Source organism: Mugil cephalus, chromosome 10 (assembly GCF_022458985.1).
Source record: "Mugil cephalus isolate CIBA_MC_2020 chromosome 10, CIBA_Mcephalus_1.1, whole genome shotgun sequence".
In the NCBI taxonomy this organism is placed as follows: Eukaryota; Metazoa; Chordata; class Actinopteri; order Mugiliformes; family Mugilidae; genus Mugil; species Mugil cephalus.
The window spans coordinates 3,960,169-3,975,117 of record NC_061779.1 but is presented as its reverse complement, the minus strand read 5'-3'; the positions used below and the strand labels follow the sequence as shown (position 1 = coordinate 3,975,117).

Below are 14,949 nucleotides of genomic sequence, written 5' to 3'. Positions count from 1 at the left end.
AAAATATAAAATAAATGTAGACATCAATTAAAGGCAGTAATTAAATTAACTTTTGGTGCATTTTATGGCATGTTAATTTACTTACTGAGTAATATATTTCTTCATATTTTATTTATTATTAAGTTTCTGTGCTCTGTAGCTGTTGCACTATGACTAAACTGCAGCCAAAGTTACTCGATACGAATCCAGAGGATAAAAAAAATTCACCTTAGTCTCGACAAACTATCTCCTTTATTAGAAAGAACTCCTTGAAGGAAAGAACTCTAAGCGTTATGATGTTACATGCCATATATACAGTTATATACATAAAAGTGCAATGTCACAATGAGTAAGCTGTTTATTTATTATTAATTTTGCCATATAACTGTTTGGAAAATGGCATTATTTCTTATACACGTCTTCTGCCTGCACTGCATTTTCTCAAAAACACGGCATCTAATATGAAAATGTGACAGGACAGAATGTCTGAAGTTCCTCTAAAACATTTTCAAAGGCACTTTCACAAGGAGATACTACAGATGTACATAACACCACAGAGTAGCTTAAAGCCTGGAGACGGCATAACTGAGTCCTACTGTTGATGATGTTACATCGTGACAAAAGCACACACTTTTATACAACTGGCTTCTTACTGTAGGCGAGACACGTATATCTCTGGATATTAATTCTACATCACATGTTCCGATTTCTTCCCAGAAACATAACAAAAAAAAAAAAAAAAAATTATTATAAAAATAATGAAAGTTAGTAATTAATTAACTTTTGATTATTATACACACATTGTTTGTCAAGTCAAAGATAGTGTAAACCTGTGGTTAGAGAGCATTGCTTATTCATTGCAAACCAAGTCTTGTCGAGATGTAGTTATGCTAGCCAAAACATTCCAAGTACATGCACCCAGCTCTGTTATTTCTACAGTACAGGTGTTAAAAAGGACACGAACAGGGGCGCAGTCACAAAACTGGAGCTCTGGCACATACAGATTTCATGAGGCTATTGCATTTTGAAATTATTACTTCGGAGCTGACTGACCTATAGCGACCTCCCCGCGTTCCACACATCATGTGTCTTTTTCTTTTCTTTTTTTTTTTGTTGTTAGCATCAAGTATCATCCACACATACCACTGAGCCCCAGTGTCAGTCCGAGAGCAATACAAAAAAACATTAGAGACATTCTCACCTGTACGCAAAACACACCGGAGAGACATTCACGAAGAGAAGCGCAGGAAGCGGGATGAACATTTACGGAGGCTTTTACACTAACAGTCATTAGGTCCATGGCTACCGGCAGCGCTCCCAAGGGGGCGCCGCCTTGAGTCTATACACATCAGTCAACGTGAAATATCAACATCCATGCTTTAACTTATACACTCATATCTTTGGGTAGATAAAGCTAAAAGCAAGGCATAAAATAAGCTATGGCATGTGGTCCATACCGTCATTTTTCCACACTTCTCTTCTCATCGGTCACATGGATGCTAAAGCATTAGGGCATATTAGATCGACCTGCTTCACAAGGCGGCGACGCAGGACTCTGAGAATGCATTGAAATGTCTTAAAAGAAGTTCACAACGAAGTAGTGGTTTTATCCAAATCTCATATCTTATTCCAGGCAATGTGAGAGAAGCCAGCACAGAGGCAATCCTTTGCACTTCTTCATGTATCTGAAACACAACTGATGGTATGATTCGCTAAAGAAGGCTGCAGTTTACATGCTAGTGGGGAGGGGGGGGAAAGCATACTGGTGTCAGTACTATTAATTTATTAACAGAGTACCGTTAATAAATAAGCTGTTTAGGACTCTTCGGGCCCTTTATCAGTCCAACCTCAGAACCACTTCTGTCCAGGTAGTCACAGCACCTTAAGAATATTGAACAACTGAAATCGGTTACATCTTAATCTCAGTAGGGCCTCTGAACGCAACACTTCCAAGAGCCCTCCTGGGTAAAAATAATAATAATAATAATAATAATAATAATAATAAAAACAAAAACAAAACAACAACAATGCAAAAAACATCTTCTAGCTCTTGCCACTGTGGCCACTACAGTTGTCATCGAGCTCCGCTTCAGGTCGAGTGGTAAACAGAAGAGCCGCGTGCACCGTGGTTTGTTCACAGCTGCACCGTTCGTTAATGTCTGTAAACTAAACTAACTAACGTGTACGCTTTCTAAAACTTTCGAGGAAGCCTTTGTGATTTGTTGTTTGTATTTATTCTTAAAAAGATATACGTTAGATAATAATAACCACATAAACCCACACATGGTACTGAGACAGAAGACTCGTCTGCCCCCGGCTAATCCGCCTACACTGAAACTCATACGTCGGTCGCCGAGATCTCGTTAAGAGTCCTCCTGTTTTCCTGTCCATATCCGAGTATTTTACACCCTCTTAGTTATCGGCTTATGAAGTGTAGATTTTCCTGGCTCCTGGAATTGGATTTCTCTGATTGCTGTCCCAGAGGTTACATGGTGCAGGATTTGTCCAAAGGGTCCTGAGGGGACGTAGCAGCAGGAGGCTGTGGGGCCTGGCTAGACTTTGGCAGGACCATGGGCTTGGGCCTCAAAGCGGGCGGCTTGAGCTGCACCCCCATGCGCGGCGCCACCGCGGGCTTGAAGGTGCTCATGGTGTCGCTGGAGGAGCTGGCGCTGCGGCGGATGGGAGGCTCGGTGTTGGCGGTGGACCTCAGCATGACGCCGTGGATGGGGCTGAGGGACTCGCTGGAGCTGGCGGGCGTGGGGCCCCCGACGCTGCCGCCGGAGGTCTGCCGCTGCTCCAGGGTGTCCAGCACCACGTCGGGGGCGTGCTTGGCCGAGCTCTGGCGCTCCAGCTCGCGCAGCTCGTTCAGGGCCGTGTTCATGGTTTCTTCTATGTCCTGCAGGAGAGAAAAAGGGTGAGAGTGAGAGGGGGGTCGGATAGAGGAGGACGATAATAATGTATATTGCAGATTGTGTAGAGAGATGAGTGAGAAACAAGAAGGTTAAAATGGGAAATCACTAAATGAACTACGGCTGGTGGGAAAGACAAAAAAGAAAGCGTGATGTGAAGAGAAAAGACATGTTAGTGACAGTATAAAGAAAGCGAAATACACGTAGTTTGAGAGCATTAAACCTCTCCCTCTGCAAACTAGTGAGTTTGAATAGAAAACGAGATGCAAAGGTGTTCATCTGAACATGCTCCAGTAGGCAGACAGACAGTCCAGCACAGTGTAAAACGTCTAATTGAGGCTCTGTTCAATATGAACAATATGTAAAAAGAGGTCAAATTAAGTGTATTTCTTTTGTATCAGTTTAAAAAGAATCTTCTAATCAAGGCTACAGCGATTCTACTCTGAGTCCCAGTGTTCAGCTACGCTCCCTGCTGTCTGCCTGCGAAGCTAGTCTTTTGCGTGTATTTAGCACACGGACACAGTTGCAGCCAGAGGAAGCAGAAGACAGGGACTGACATATTTTTTTTACAGGGCGGGGCAGGGCTTTGATGGTGGAGGGAGCTGCGGTCGGGTCGCCGCTCGTCCCGCGCTGACCTGTGCGATGGTCTCCGGGTCCAGGGGCTTGCCGCCGTGGTGGTGGTGGTGGTGGTGGTGGTGGTGGGGGTGGGGGTCGGCGAAGCCCGTGTACTGGCCCGACGAGGTGGAGCGGCGGATCGGGGGGCTCTCCATCTTCTTCAGGGACTCGTGGCGGCTGATGTTGGTGAGGCTGCCGTGGCCCGTGCGGCGGCGGCGCTCGGGGCTGTCCATGGGCATGTGGTTGCGGCCGCGCAGCATGTCTCGCGGGCTGAAGTGGCCCAGGACCGGGGAGCCCATCTCGGGGGTCCCGCCGTGTCCGCCGTGACCTTGCTGGGAGGTGTGCACCATGCAGTGCACGTCGGTGGGGCGGGCAGGAGGCCGTCGAGTTGGCGGGTCTGATCTTTTCCTGTGCCTGCTGGGGTAAAAGTGCGAGACAGTGAGGAAACAACAAGTACTCGTCGCATTAAAGGTTCAAAAACAGCAGGGCAGGTTTTAATATTTTAGGGACCTATCACACACTTGAACTGCAGATTAGTTAAATCGTGATAATTCTTTTAAATTACTCCCAACTTAGATATTTGAGCAACTAAAACAAGAGACTTATATTAGACCAGCTGATGCATTTACTAATTAAACCCTTTACATTATTAACCAACCAACCAGAGCTCTGTACATGAATTGAATAAATGCTGCATGCAATATGTCACTTTCTTCTGATTTCATTGATAAAAGTCAAAGCATAGGTCTTCAACAGGGGGTCCATGGAGGTACTGCAGGGGGGTGGCAAAATCTTTGGTTGATTAGACATTTTTTATATATAATTTTTTTTTAAGATTCGCCCATAATTTTCTCCCACAAATTTAAATCTCTTTAAATACATTTTAACATGAAGCCGACAATTTTTAGCAAAGGGACAAATGGAGGCAGAAGACGTTATCTTTCAGTCAGTACTGTACACAATAGGCCCCGCCCCTTTTGCTGGTGAGCCAATCACGAGGCTGCATATTACAGACCGACTGTGTTTATGTTTAAGGCAGTTGCATGGCCACCCTACTGATGCACGTGCTTGAAATAATAAAAAAAATGAATATTTGAATCCGTGCATTATTTAAAAAGCTTAATATTGAATGCAAAATGATGATAATTATGTAAAGAGCACTAGGTTGAGTTTACTATAGTACACATAGACGTTTTTTTGCAAAAACAGGCTGGAATGATACGAGGTCAAAAGGCGACTCTGACGAACACAATGTGACAAGATGCAATGTTGTGAATCATCACGAAGCGTTTATCGCTTTATGGGACTAAAAACAAGCACGAGCATCGTCAGAGGAAGCCTGCTGTCGATGCTTGTGTGAGAGTTATTTGGGAGGGCAGATAGCGTGGACTTGGCCGTGAGCCAGAGGAGGAAGGCCTGTGGTTCCTGAGAGCAACCAAAACAGGCTCCCTGGGAGAAGCTGCAGCTGCCTCGGCAGTACGTCTGTCCTCCATCTGAACCTGGATCAGTGCACAGCACGCACATCCGCACACCTAACCCTGGATGCACGCAGTGAAGCACGTCCATGTGTTTAATTAGACGCCACCACACTCAGAAGTATAAAGGACCAAGAAGCGTTTCAATTGCTCCATGAAAGGCCAGCGGAGTCTCCTCAGCTTCAGCGCATTTACAACTACAGAAAGTCTAGAGAGCGAATCCATCTACCACCAACATTTACGATCGAGCAGTACAATGACTGAAACATTTTTAGAGCTACTTGTCGATGCATTGAATAGAATTTAATCTAGTGAATTTAATTATATAGTAGCATATTTATGACACGTCGTCTCAGAACTTCAGATTAAACTTCCAATAATATACAGTATGTTGTCACGCAGTCACTTTCCAGCTGTTATTAACATTCAGTCAATAATATCTGGGAGCTGATAATGTGTCACATGATTTTAATGAGTTTGCTGGTTCTCGGTGACGAGGAACAGGAAGAGAATTACTCATCCTTTAATCACTTCTTTGAGACAAATGGCTTCGTTGGAGAGTTTGTGTCTGCCTAATGAATCCTGCCTCAGCCATTATTATTAAGTGCTACAAGCAAGCAGCTGCAATGATGTATGGATACTAAGAGCTGGGAAAGAGTTGGGATAAATACCGATCAGGCATAATATTATGACCACCTCCCTAATATTGTGTACGTCTCCCTTCAGCCTCCAAAACAGTTCATCAGAGAAGGGACATGGCTCTTTCTGAAGGCGTCCTACAGTGCCTGGAAACAGGATGTTATCGATGGGGGGGCCTTTGGGTCCTATGGGTTGAGGGGAGGGGCCTCTGTGGATCATCCCACAGATTCTTGATCACCTGGTCTAGTCTAGGTGGGTGCTACATGTCTAGGTAACATCTACATGAATAAATGCCAGGTCCAAATGTTTCCCAGCAGAACTCTGAACTATCATGGTCTCCTGTTAGTGGTTTTAATGTTGTGGCTGATCGGATCAGCTCTTTCTGCTAAGGAGGAAGTCTCAAATCAATCCTAACTGCAAGGTAATTAAAAAAAATAAAATAAAATAATATGCACAATCATATCTTTTTGAGTGCATTAACAGCTACTGACGATTGTACAGACGTGGAATAATAACGAGTTGTGGTGCAGCTTGATGTTTGATGAAGGGGGGGGGGGGGAACTGACTGCAGTGTGAAATGTTGAAAAGTAAACAACTGTAGTAACCGCTTACAAGCTGCAGGTGGAGCAGTCTGCATTCAGAACGCAGACCTCCCTCCGGGACAGAGTGTACTACAACTGGCACCGCAACTTACCCTGCAAGCTGTCTCCCCAGCTGACAGCTTTGTTTATTATGGCTTTCGGCTTGATAATGTAACATAAATCACAAGGCGCTCTACAAGTTCCCCGTCATCCAAACTGACCAACTGCAGCACTCGTTATGGTCATATCGACATCATAGCTGTCCCCGCTGTTTACTAAGCGCTCGCTATGATCGCAATGCCAAGCTCCTCTGGTGAGTGTGCCGTTGATGAGAACACCGGGAGAGGAACATATCTAAATAAAGCCCGGGATATAAATGATTCAACACTTGTGAGGATTGGCTAAATGGAAGAACAGAAAGAGAGTGTGGGCGGGGGTGGACAGGAGAAGAAGGGAGAGGTGGTGATCACCTGGGAGCCGATGAAAGGGGGAGTGTTGAAGAGGTAGCTTTAGGGAGTATGAGGAGATTCATTAATGCCGGCGTTAAGAGGATGATTCATTCAGATACAGACTTCATCCACATACCAATACCAGCGGTGGTGTAAATATTGCCTCTAGTATGAATCATCATCATTACAACACTGAGGGAGAGGAGAGTCTGGCTCGGAACAAAAAAGAAAAAAAAGCATATGTTCATGTGTGTGCAAGAGCCAGTAACACACATTTTCAAGGTCGCTGATTTCACCAACACAAATGCACCAATAAAGACGGAGAGGAGCTGGAGACTCACGGCTGGCTGGCGACCAGCAGACGCTGCCAAGAAGTCTGAGGTGTGATTGGAGATGTGTGTGTGTGTGTGTGTGTGTGTGTGTGTGTGTGTGTGTGTGTGTGTGTGTGTACTTCCTCCGTGTGCGTGGTTGAAATTATTATTTAATACTTTATAATAGGAAGTGTCTAGTCACTGGGGAGAAAACTGAGTGGGCAAAGTGGGGTCGTAAAGTGGCGATTAGACTGAGAAAGGTGAGCTGAGGACAAGAGGGGGAAGAGGAGGAGGAAGAGGAGGAGGAGGAGGGGGGCATCTGTAACATTAAAGGCTCTTTTAGGTTACTGAGGAACACTGATGCTGTAAATCTCTGTTTCCTGCTTTTCTGCTTCACTGTCGACAATGGCAACTGAAACGTTTACCGAAATCACGCAAATGTGTGTTGGAATATCGATATGGTGATATATCGTGATACTTTTTCTTCTGCTACAATATCGATTTTAAAAGAAAAAGTCATGTTTTGGGCCAATCGTGAACTATTACCACAAGTGCAACAAAATTGGAAATGGATCATTTGGATTAATATTGTTTTTAGACTCATGTTGTGTTTTGACGGATTTGTCCGATGAATTATCTCTGTCATCAACATGTACATTAAGCTGCATTTAAAATATCTCAGTGAACTATGTAGAATATTGCAGTATATCATAATATTGCAATAATGCATCATATTGTGACTAAAGTGTTTGTGAATCCAAACTGCCTCATTTCCTCATTGTGTTCTATCTGTATTGCTCTAAAACCATCAATTCGAAAATTACGGCGCTGGAGAAGCAGACGGAAACACTAAAGTAGAAACACGCTACTAGCGGGCGGAGCAGTCCCGGCTGATTGGTTAATAGTTGCTTTTCTGCACATCAGCCACAGCATTAGGATCTGCGCTGTCACTACTGACAGCAAAGTCTGAGTCTCCTATAAGGATCGTGTGCTTCCCTGTGTCGTCAAGTTAATTATATTAAACTGCTTTTCAGTGACATATCAAGCTACCACATGTAGCATTATTGGCTTGTTTCTTCAGGTGACCTTTGCTGACCTGTCATTCCAACAGATTTCACTCAGTCTGGGTCGTGCTTTTGATTAAGGTCAGACTTTTAACCAGAATCAAGTAGAAGTCAATAATGACACATGTTATTATCACGCACTAGAAATTTAGTTAAGCTGCTATCAACATTTCAATTACCGGACAAGAAATGGGATGAACAAATTCATATGTTGTCCAGACTTTTGCCTCGTAGATCCTGGTTTAGCTCCGCTCACCAAACCAAAAGATTTCCTCTGATAACTTTTGGCATCGTTCTCCCTGATATGTAATAGCTTTTGGCAGTCTAAAATATTCCAAATGTTTTCCACAGTCTGCCTGGTTGGTGTAGCCAAAAACACGGGAATACTTCTCCGTTTTCCACGAACTACTTCAGTCCGTGCGCTTTGTTTGCCTCGTTTCGCCGAGTGCCTCCAACTTTTTGGTACACATGAATACATGAAATCTCTTCAGGGAAAACGGAAACTTGTTTTACGTGTGTGGATGTATTCATCTTTTATGATACAATAAGAGTTCTTGCTTAAGCAGCTTCTCATTAGATAAAGATGTGTTGTGGCCACACTGTGCACGGAGGCATGAGGAGGACGGCCTTAAAAAGCTTTTTGCATTTTATTACAGAAAGGGTCACAGGGTTTCCTGTCATGTACCATGTCTTTCACCGAGAGCGAGTTTGGCAGCAGCATGTGAAACCTACCTGGTGATGTAGGCCTCAGAGATCCGGGTGTCAGTGGGCGAGCCGATGTCTTTTCCGGAGCATTTATCCTCCCCGGCGTGGCCGCTGCTGGCCTCGCTGTCAGCCTTCTGACTCAGAGTGTCTGAGAAGTTGTCATCTCTGGGACACAGAGACAGTGTGACATTGAGACATGAAAAAAAAGGAGCAAGAGGAAGTGACAGACAAACCGACGGAGGGGGAGGAAAAAAAAAGAGGGAAAAATCAGCAAATCAGTCCGTCTTTCATACTCGCCCAGTTATTCGATAACGGTGCTAGATATCGGTTTTCCTGCGAGTCAGCATGTATCGCTCTATCTCTCGCTTTCTTTCCCTGAAGGTCCAAAGAGTCAGATGAGTCATAGTCCCGAGCCTCTCAGTATTCTGGTGATGAAGTGTGTGGGGGTGACACGCACACATAAGCCAGCTGTATGGGTTTCAGACGCATGTGACTGAACGCTGGGCACAGTCGGTGCCCGTCAGGTGGGAGAAATCAGAATTACCGAGCTGCACTGCTGCCTCAGATGATGCGCACTAGGAAATGTAAAACAGTCACTTATTTAGCGTGTCCACTTCTCAAACTCTTCTCACCGAGCAGAGGTGGCCGTAAACAAAAAATTACAGGCACAAGTAAAGTCTGAGCGTCGTGCCATTTGAATGTCACGAGTATTCTTGGGTTTCACCCCCCGGCTGCTTTACGAGACGAGCAGCGATCACAACCTCGTGAGCTCTTACACTCCTGAGCCGGCTCTGTTTAAGCAAAGAACCGGACGTTACGACGCTCGGGGGCCGCACGGCCGTAAATTCCCCCCCTGCTCTTTCATTAACTAAGAAGACATCCCATCAGCGGTGGCACTCCTGGTGAATTATTGATGGAGGCCCGTTGACAGGACAGCAGCAGGAAGAAAGAGGAGAGGAGGAAAGAGCAAGAAAGCATTCTAAATGGCTATTTTGTCAGCCAGCTACTAAGTGATTGGAGTGATTCTGTTCCAGTCCTAATGAGACAGTGAGTCCAGTCCATTAAGCACCAACAGTTGCTATGGCAGAGTGTACGCCTGTTAGTGCCGAGAGCACGGGGCTGTGACAGGAGTGCTGGTTAAGGACCCTGGAGATGGAGAATGCTCCACAGATGAGCGGAGACGACAAATGAGGCCGTAGGAGCGCCACGCGTGACCCTGGAGTCCTACAGCCCCTCGTTGAGCAAAGTCAACAATGACAAGTGTGCTGTTTAAACCGCAGGGATATCGGCTCTCAGCCTGTAAGTGGAGCTGGGAGGAGTGATGTAACCTGAGGAAAAGTAATCAGACGGTGGAGTTTTTTTTTTTTGTTTGTTTAAATCAAATCATGATCAAATTTTTGGTAGCGTGGTGGTGCAGTTGCAACACCAATGACCTGTACCCCACAGGCTCCATCCTCCTGAGAATCCATCTATAATAGATAGTGGATGGACATATACACTCACCGGCCACTTTATTAGGTACACCTTTCTAGTAAAAGGCTGGACCCCTTTTTGCCTTCAGAACTACCTTAATTCTTGGTGTCATACTTTCAACAAGGTGTTGTTTTTGGTCCATATTGACATGATAGTATCACACAGTTGCTGCAGATTTGTCCGCTGCACATCTATGATGAGAGTCTCCCGTTCCACCACATCCCAAAGGTGAAATATTGGATTGAGATCTGGTGACTTTGGAGGCCGAGTGGTTATTTGAGTGACTGTTGCCTTTCTATCATCTCCAACCAGTTTCTTCATTCTCCTCTGACCTCTCACATCAACAGGACATTTTCGTCCACACAGCTGCTGCTCACTGGATATTTTGTCTTTTTTGGACCATTCTCTGTTAAACCCTAGAGATGGTTGCGTGTGAAAATCCCAGTAGATCAGCAGTTTCTGAAATACTCAGACCAACAACCAGACCACGTTCAAGTTCAATGCTTGGTTTGAACTTCTGCAAGTTGTGATGATCACCTCTGCATGACTAAATGCACTGAATTGCAGCCATGTGATTGGCTGATTAGCTATTCATGTTAACAAGCAATTGAACAGGTGTACCTAATAAAGTGGCAAGTAAGTGTACGTACCAAACCTAACATCCACATTGTTTTTTAAAATGTGTATTTGCTAAAACTTAAATGCACAGCATGATATTCTGCAAGATTTTGGTTTGCACTTGGATATAAAATATTTAAAGAAGAAGGCATCCAGTATTTATTATAACACAGGATTTTTACTGTATGGACCGGGAGTGGTTTTAGTTTGTGGTTAGATTGTTGGTTAATATTCAAACACTGACCACATTCCTAATACTCGGTAGAGGGGAGGGGCTTCTGAGGGGATCTAGGGAATTTGGAGGCCAGGTCAACACCTTGTTCTGTTCTTGATGTTTTTTCAGTTGTTCCTAAACTGGTTTTGTGTCTTTGTCTGCTGCCATGAAGAAGTGTCATTGCTATGGGGTGGGGGGTATCTGCTCTGGTCGAGGTGGGTGCTACATGTCTAAGTAACATCCCCACAAATGCCAGGTCCAGCAGTTTCTCAGATGTTACTCACGTCCTGTCAGAGGTCTTAATGTTGTGGCTGATGTGTGTGGTCAGAAATCTTTTTACGCATACACATAAAACACTCACATGTCTTGGACTACGATGTACTGGTGCGGCACCAGGCCGTCGATGCCGTTGTGCCGTCCCTCCCACCAGTCCTCGGACGCCCGCTGGTACAGCAGCAGGGACGCGCCCTTCTTGAAGGACAACTCTCGAGAGGAGCGCCCGACGTAGTCGAACTTGGCAATGGCTTCAATCGGCTCGCCCTCTGCCAACAGAAAGAGGATTAGGCGGGTCAGGTAGGTCAGACGCGGCACAGTCACCAAGCCGTCACGGCTGTAATCACAGGAGTGATTGACACGAGTGTTGAGGTCTTACAAAATAAAAACTCTGAAACGCTTATTAATACCCCGTTGGCGATGATACAGTCTAACGCTGACGTGGAGCTCAAGTGTGGCTAAGTGGGTTGGTTATTTCAGCTGTAGCCTATAGTAACCCAGCTCCACAACACAAGGCCGGGGTCACAACAGGCCCTGAGGAGCTTTAGCAAGGTATTTATAGAAGCTGTTGAGAGGAGATCTATATGACTCAGGGGCATGTCAGTTACCGTATGGATCATTAGACTGGGCCGATAACTACTAAAGAACTACAAGTAGAATAGTGACAAGGAAAATAAACACAATAAACAGCAGGAACGCTCATCGCAGACAATACTCACAATTGTTTTGATGTTTTTATTTCAATTTATTCCCGGCAATTATGTACAGGTTATTAAAATGAAATCGTCTCCGAACCGGAGAAAACATTTGTGGTTTGAACAGCAGCTACAGCCGACTCCACTTATTGAAAAGGTACACGTCTCCCAGCCGATATGCATGCACTACAGCAACACAGGTCTAAAAATAGCTTCTTTATTCCTCCCTCGCTCCTACCTCTGCCCTCCTCCCAACTCAGTTTCTCACTTCAAGTCAGACAGGGGGTCCCTGGACAGACGCCACCTCAGCCCAACACGAGCTTTATCTATATATACATCTACACACACACACACACACACACACACTGGCGGGAATGGGAGTAGAACAAATGGTTGAAACCTGTCCAGGCAGCGAGAAGCCATCATGATATATCTTTCGCAAGAGCTTCAGAGTAATTTCCAGATGTGGGTACGCGCGAGAAACGGAATAAAGCCTCGGTTTCGGAGCGGAGTGGAGCGCAGCTTCCTGAATTTCTATCAGCGTCCCTCCTGATTCCGTGTTTTTCTACCTTTAATTTGCATCACTGGGTTTGTCAGGATTGATGGGGTGGATGTGACACGGCTCCAATGAAATGTGACAAGCAGGAATTTACTGTCTGAATTAATTGGGCCTGCGCTACAGCGGACAGGGCCGTTAATAAAGCTAACGCGCCCGGATCGGCGCACAGGATTTTTTTTTTTTTCCCCACTCTTCATCTCACTTCATTCGCGTCAGCACGTCCATACCACCACCACCTCCTCCTCCTCCTCCTCTTCCTCTGATCTGCAAATGTTTATCTGCTGCACACACAAACAGCAGTGCTGCAGTGACGTGGCGGCGGCTGGAAGCAGCAGGATATAAACTCTAATCTCAGTGCGGTAAAGGATCCCCTCCGTCATGTTGCACAATTAGAACTGAGAATAGCTCCACGCGCACACACGTGAAGTCGCGCGCGCACACACACTCACACAGTCAAACAGTCTCACACTGAGAGTGGAGTTGAAGAAATGCAGAACTGTGAGAGTCCTGAGGTGTGAAAGATAAGAACTGTCAGATGTCTTACACAAACCAATGGAGCGCAGTTGGTGTGGATGTTGCTCCACATCGGCGTTCATACATAGAAATAGAGCAGCAGAGGCCTGGTGTGCTCTGGGGCTGGGATTGAAACAACGAAAAGACGGTATAAACTTCCTTTTTCCTTTTCGATTCACACTCTCTGTCTGAACAGAGTATTAATTCCACATGCTTGGTGCAACAAACAGGACAAGAAACACCCTGATGGACTTGGGGAAAGATGAGCGCGGGCTAAAAATAAATAAATAAATAAATAATGACTGCAGAGTAGAATACATTTCCCATGAAACATGTGCAATCCAATATGTACAGTATGCCCGCCGGGGCACTTGACAACGAGGGCATCCCGATACATTCCCGCAAAGTGATATATAATCAATGTCCCGGGGCAGTTCACCTCTGACCTTGTGTTGAATTTACCAGCAGATAGGACGTCGATGCATCGATGGTGCGCAAGAAATGTCACTGTAAAAACACACAGTTAACCTCCCTGCATGACAGCCATTGTCCGTGACACTGTCATGTTTCAAGCACAATTGAGTCTCTGAGTGTATCACGTCACGTAGCATCAGTCTGTGCCTCTCATGCATTATTGTTCCTTTAATGAACTGGCTGGTAATAATACTAATAGCTTTAGTTTTTAAGCATCAACTAAAACAGTGGAAAACCACATGTTAGATCTTTTATGAAGTACGCTTTTGGTTTACATTATCATCACATCTGAGTCACAGTTATGACAATTATTACGACCAACTTCCTAATATTGTGTAGGTCTCCCTTGTGTCTCCAAAGCAGTTGTGACTCATCAGAGAGTGGACATGGACCTTCTGAGGGTGTCCTGTGGTGTCTGAGAATATGAACGTGGGGCCTTTGGGTCCTATGGGTTGAGGGGAGGGGCCTCTGTGGATCATCCCACAGATACTTGATCATTTTAGGATCCAGTGAATTTGGAGGCCAGGTCAACACCTTGTTTTTTGAGTTGTTCCTGAACCGTTTTTATTTGTGCGTCTGTGTCAGGCTGAATCCTGCTGCTGCCATCAAGGAGTGTCATTGCTACGGGCTTTTAGTGGTCATAATGTTATGCCTGATCGGTGTATATTGTCAAATATTTTCCAAATTGCAACTCTGTTTCTTAATCCCGAGAGCCAGGCATGCAAACACAAGCAAACTATAAGAGCAATGGTTTGGATGAAAATATTAAAGATTGTGTCATTTTCAGATTCGGTTGGATTGACTCCACCCCTACTACTAGTAATATCCTGTATCTTTGAGAAATGTGGGCACTTCGCTCTCTTTGGCTCGGAAGCAATGATAATACGTGGAATGTGACTCAACTTTATAAAACACACATAACATCTATATCTTGATAATCAGTCATCCGCACAACCGTCCTCCTCCTCATTCTTTTCCTTACACCCCATTAATGCATCACTTCACAAAACTTCCAGTGTGTGGCTGAGCGAGTCTGGCCTGTCCACATCATTTATCTGGATAATGGCTTCTAATAGGATGACTTTTACTCCTCTCCTTCTATATCCCTCTCCGTTGTTTACACTTTCGTCGAGGTCAAACAGGAGTGAGCACATTAAGAGGCTCGGTAAAAGAGGAGAAGTCAAGTCTGCAGAAACCCAGCGCTCGCTAAGAAACAGGAAAAAGACGTTTGCTTTTGTGTCTGAAATCCAAATGAGGTCATGGGGTTTTAAAAATAACCGATGACAATAACTTGACCACAGCTCAAGTCTGCGCAGGGGCGGGCCCGGTCAGCGCGGACATCCTCCTCCCGGTATCCTCGGGGAAGCTTTTGGAACAAAACCATGGTAGCAAGTGTTTTCAGG

The 14,949-nt window shown here is 45.1% G+C and overlaps 1 protein-coding gene across 5 annotated transcripts in view; it reads right to left on the bottom strand.

Annotated features, from left to right (window-relative positions):
• Nucleotides 1-212: 212 nt before the first annotated feature.
• The window catches only part of srgap1a (SLIT-ROBO Rho GTPase activating protein 1a), an 87,090-nt gene continuing 72,353 nt past the window's right edge, over nucleotides 213-14,949 (bottom strand). For 2 of the 5 annotated variants that reach the window (XM_047595700.1, XM_047595702.1), the window contains exons 19-22: nucleotides 11,394-11,574; nucleotides 8,755-8,892; nucleotides 3,524-3,917; nucleotides 213-2,875 (exon numbers count right to left, since the gene is read on the bottom strand). In XM_047595700.1, the coding sequence (XP_047451656.1) occupies nucleotides 2,465-2,875; nucleotides 3,524-3,917; nucleotides 8,755-8,892; nucleotides 11,394-11,574 (1,124 nt within the window). In that variant the 3' untranslated portion in view covers nucleotides 213-2,464. Of the gene's footprint in view, nucleotides 2,876-3,445; nucleotides 3,921-8,754; nucleotides 8,893-11,393; nucleotides 11,575-14,949 lie in introns of all 5 variants that reach the window. The other 3 variants (XM_047595699.1, XM_047595701.1, XM_047595703.1) reach the window with 2 other exon arrangements.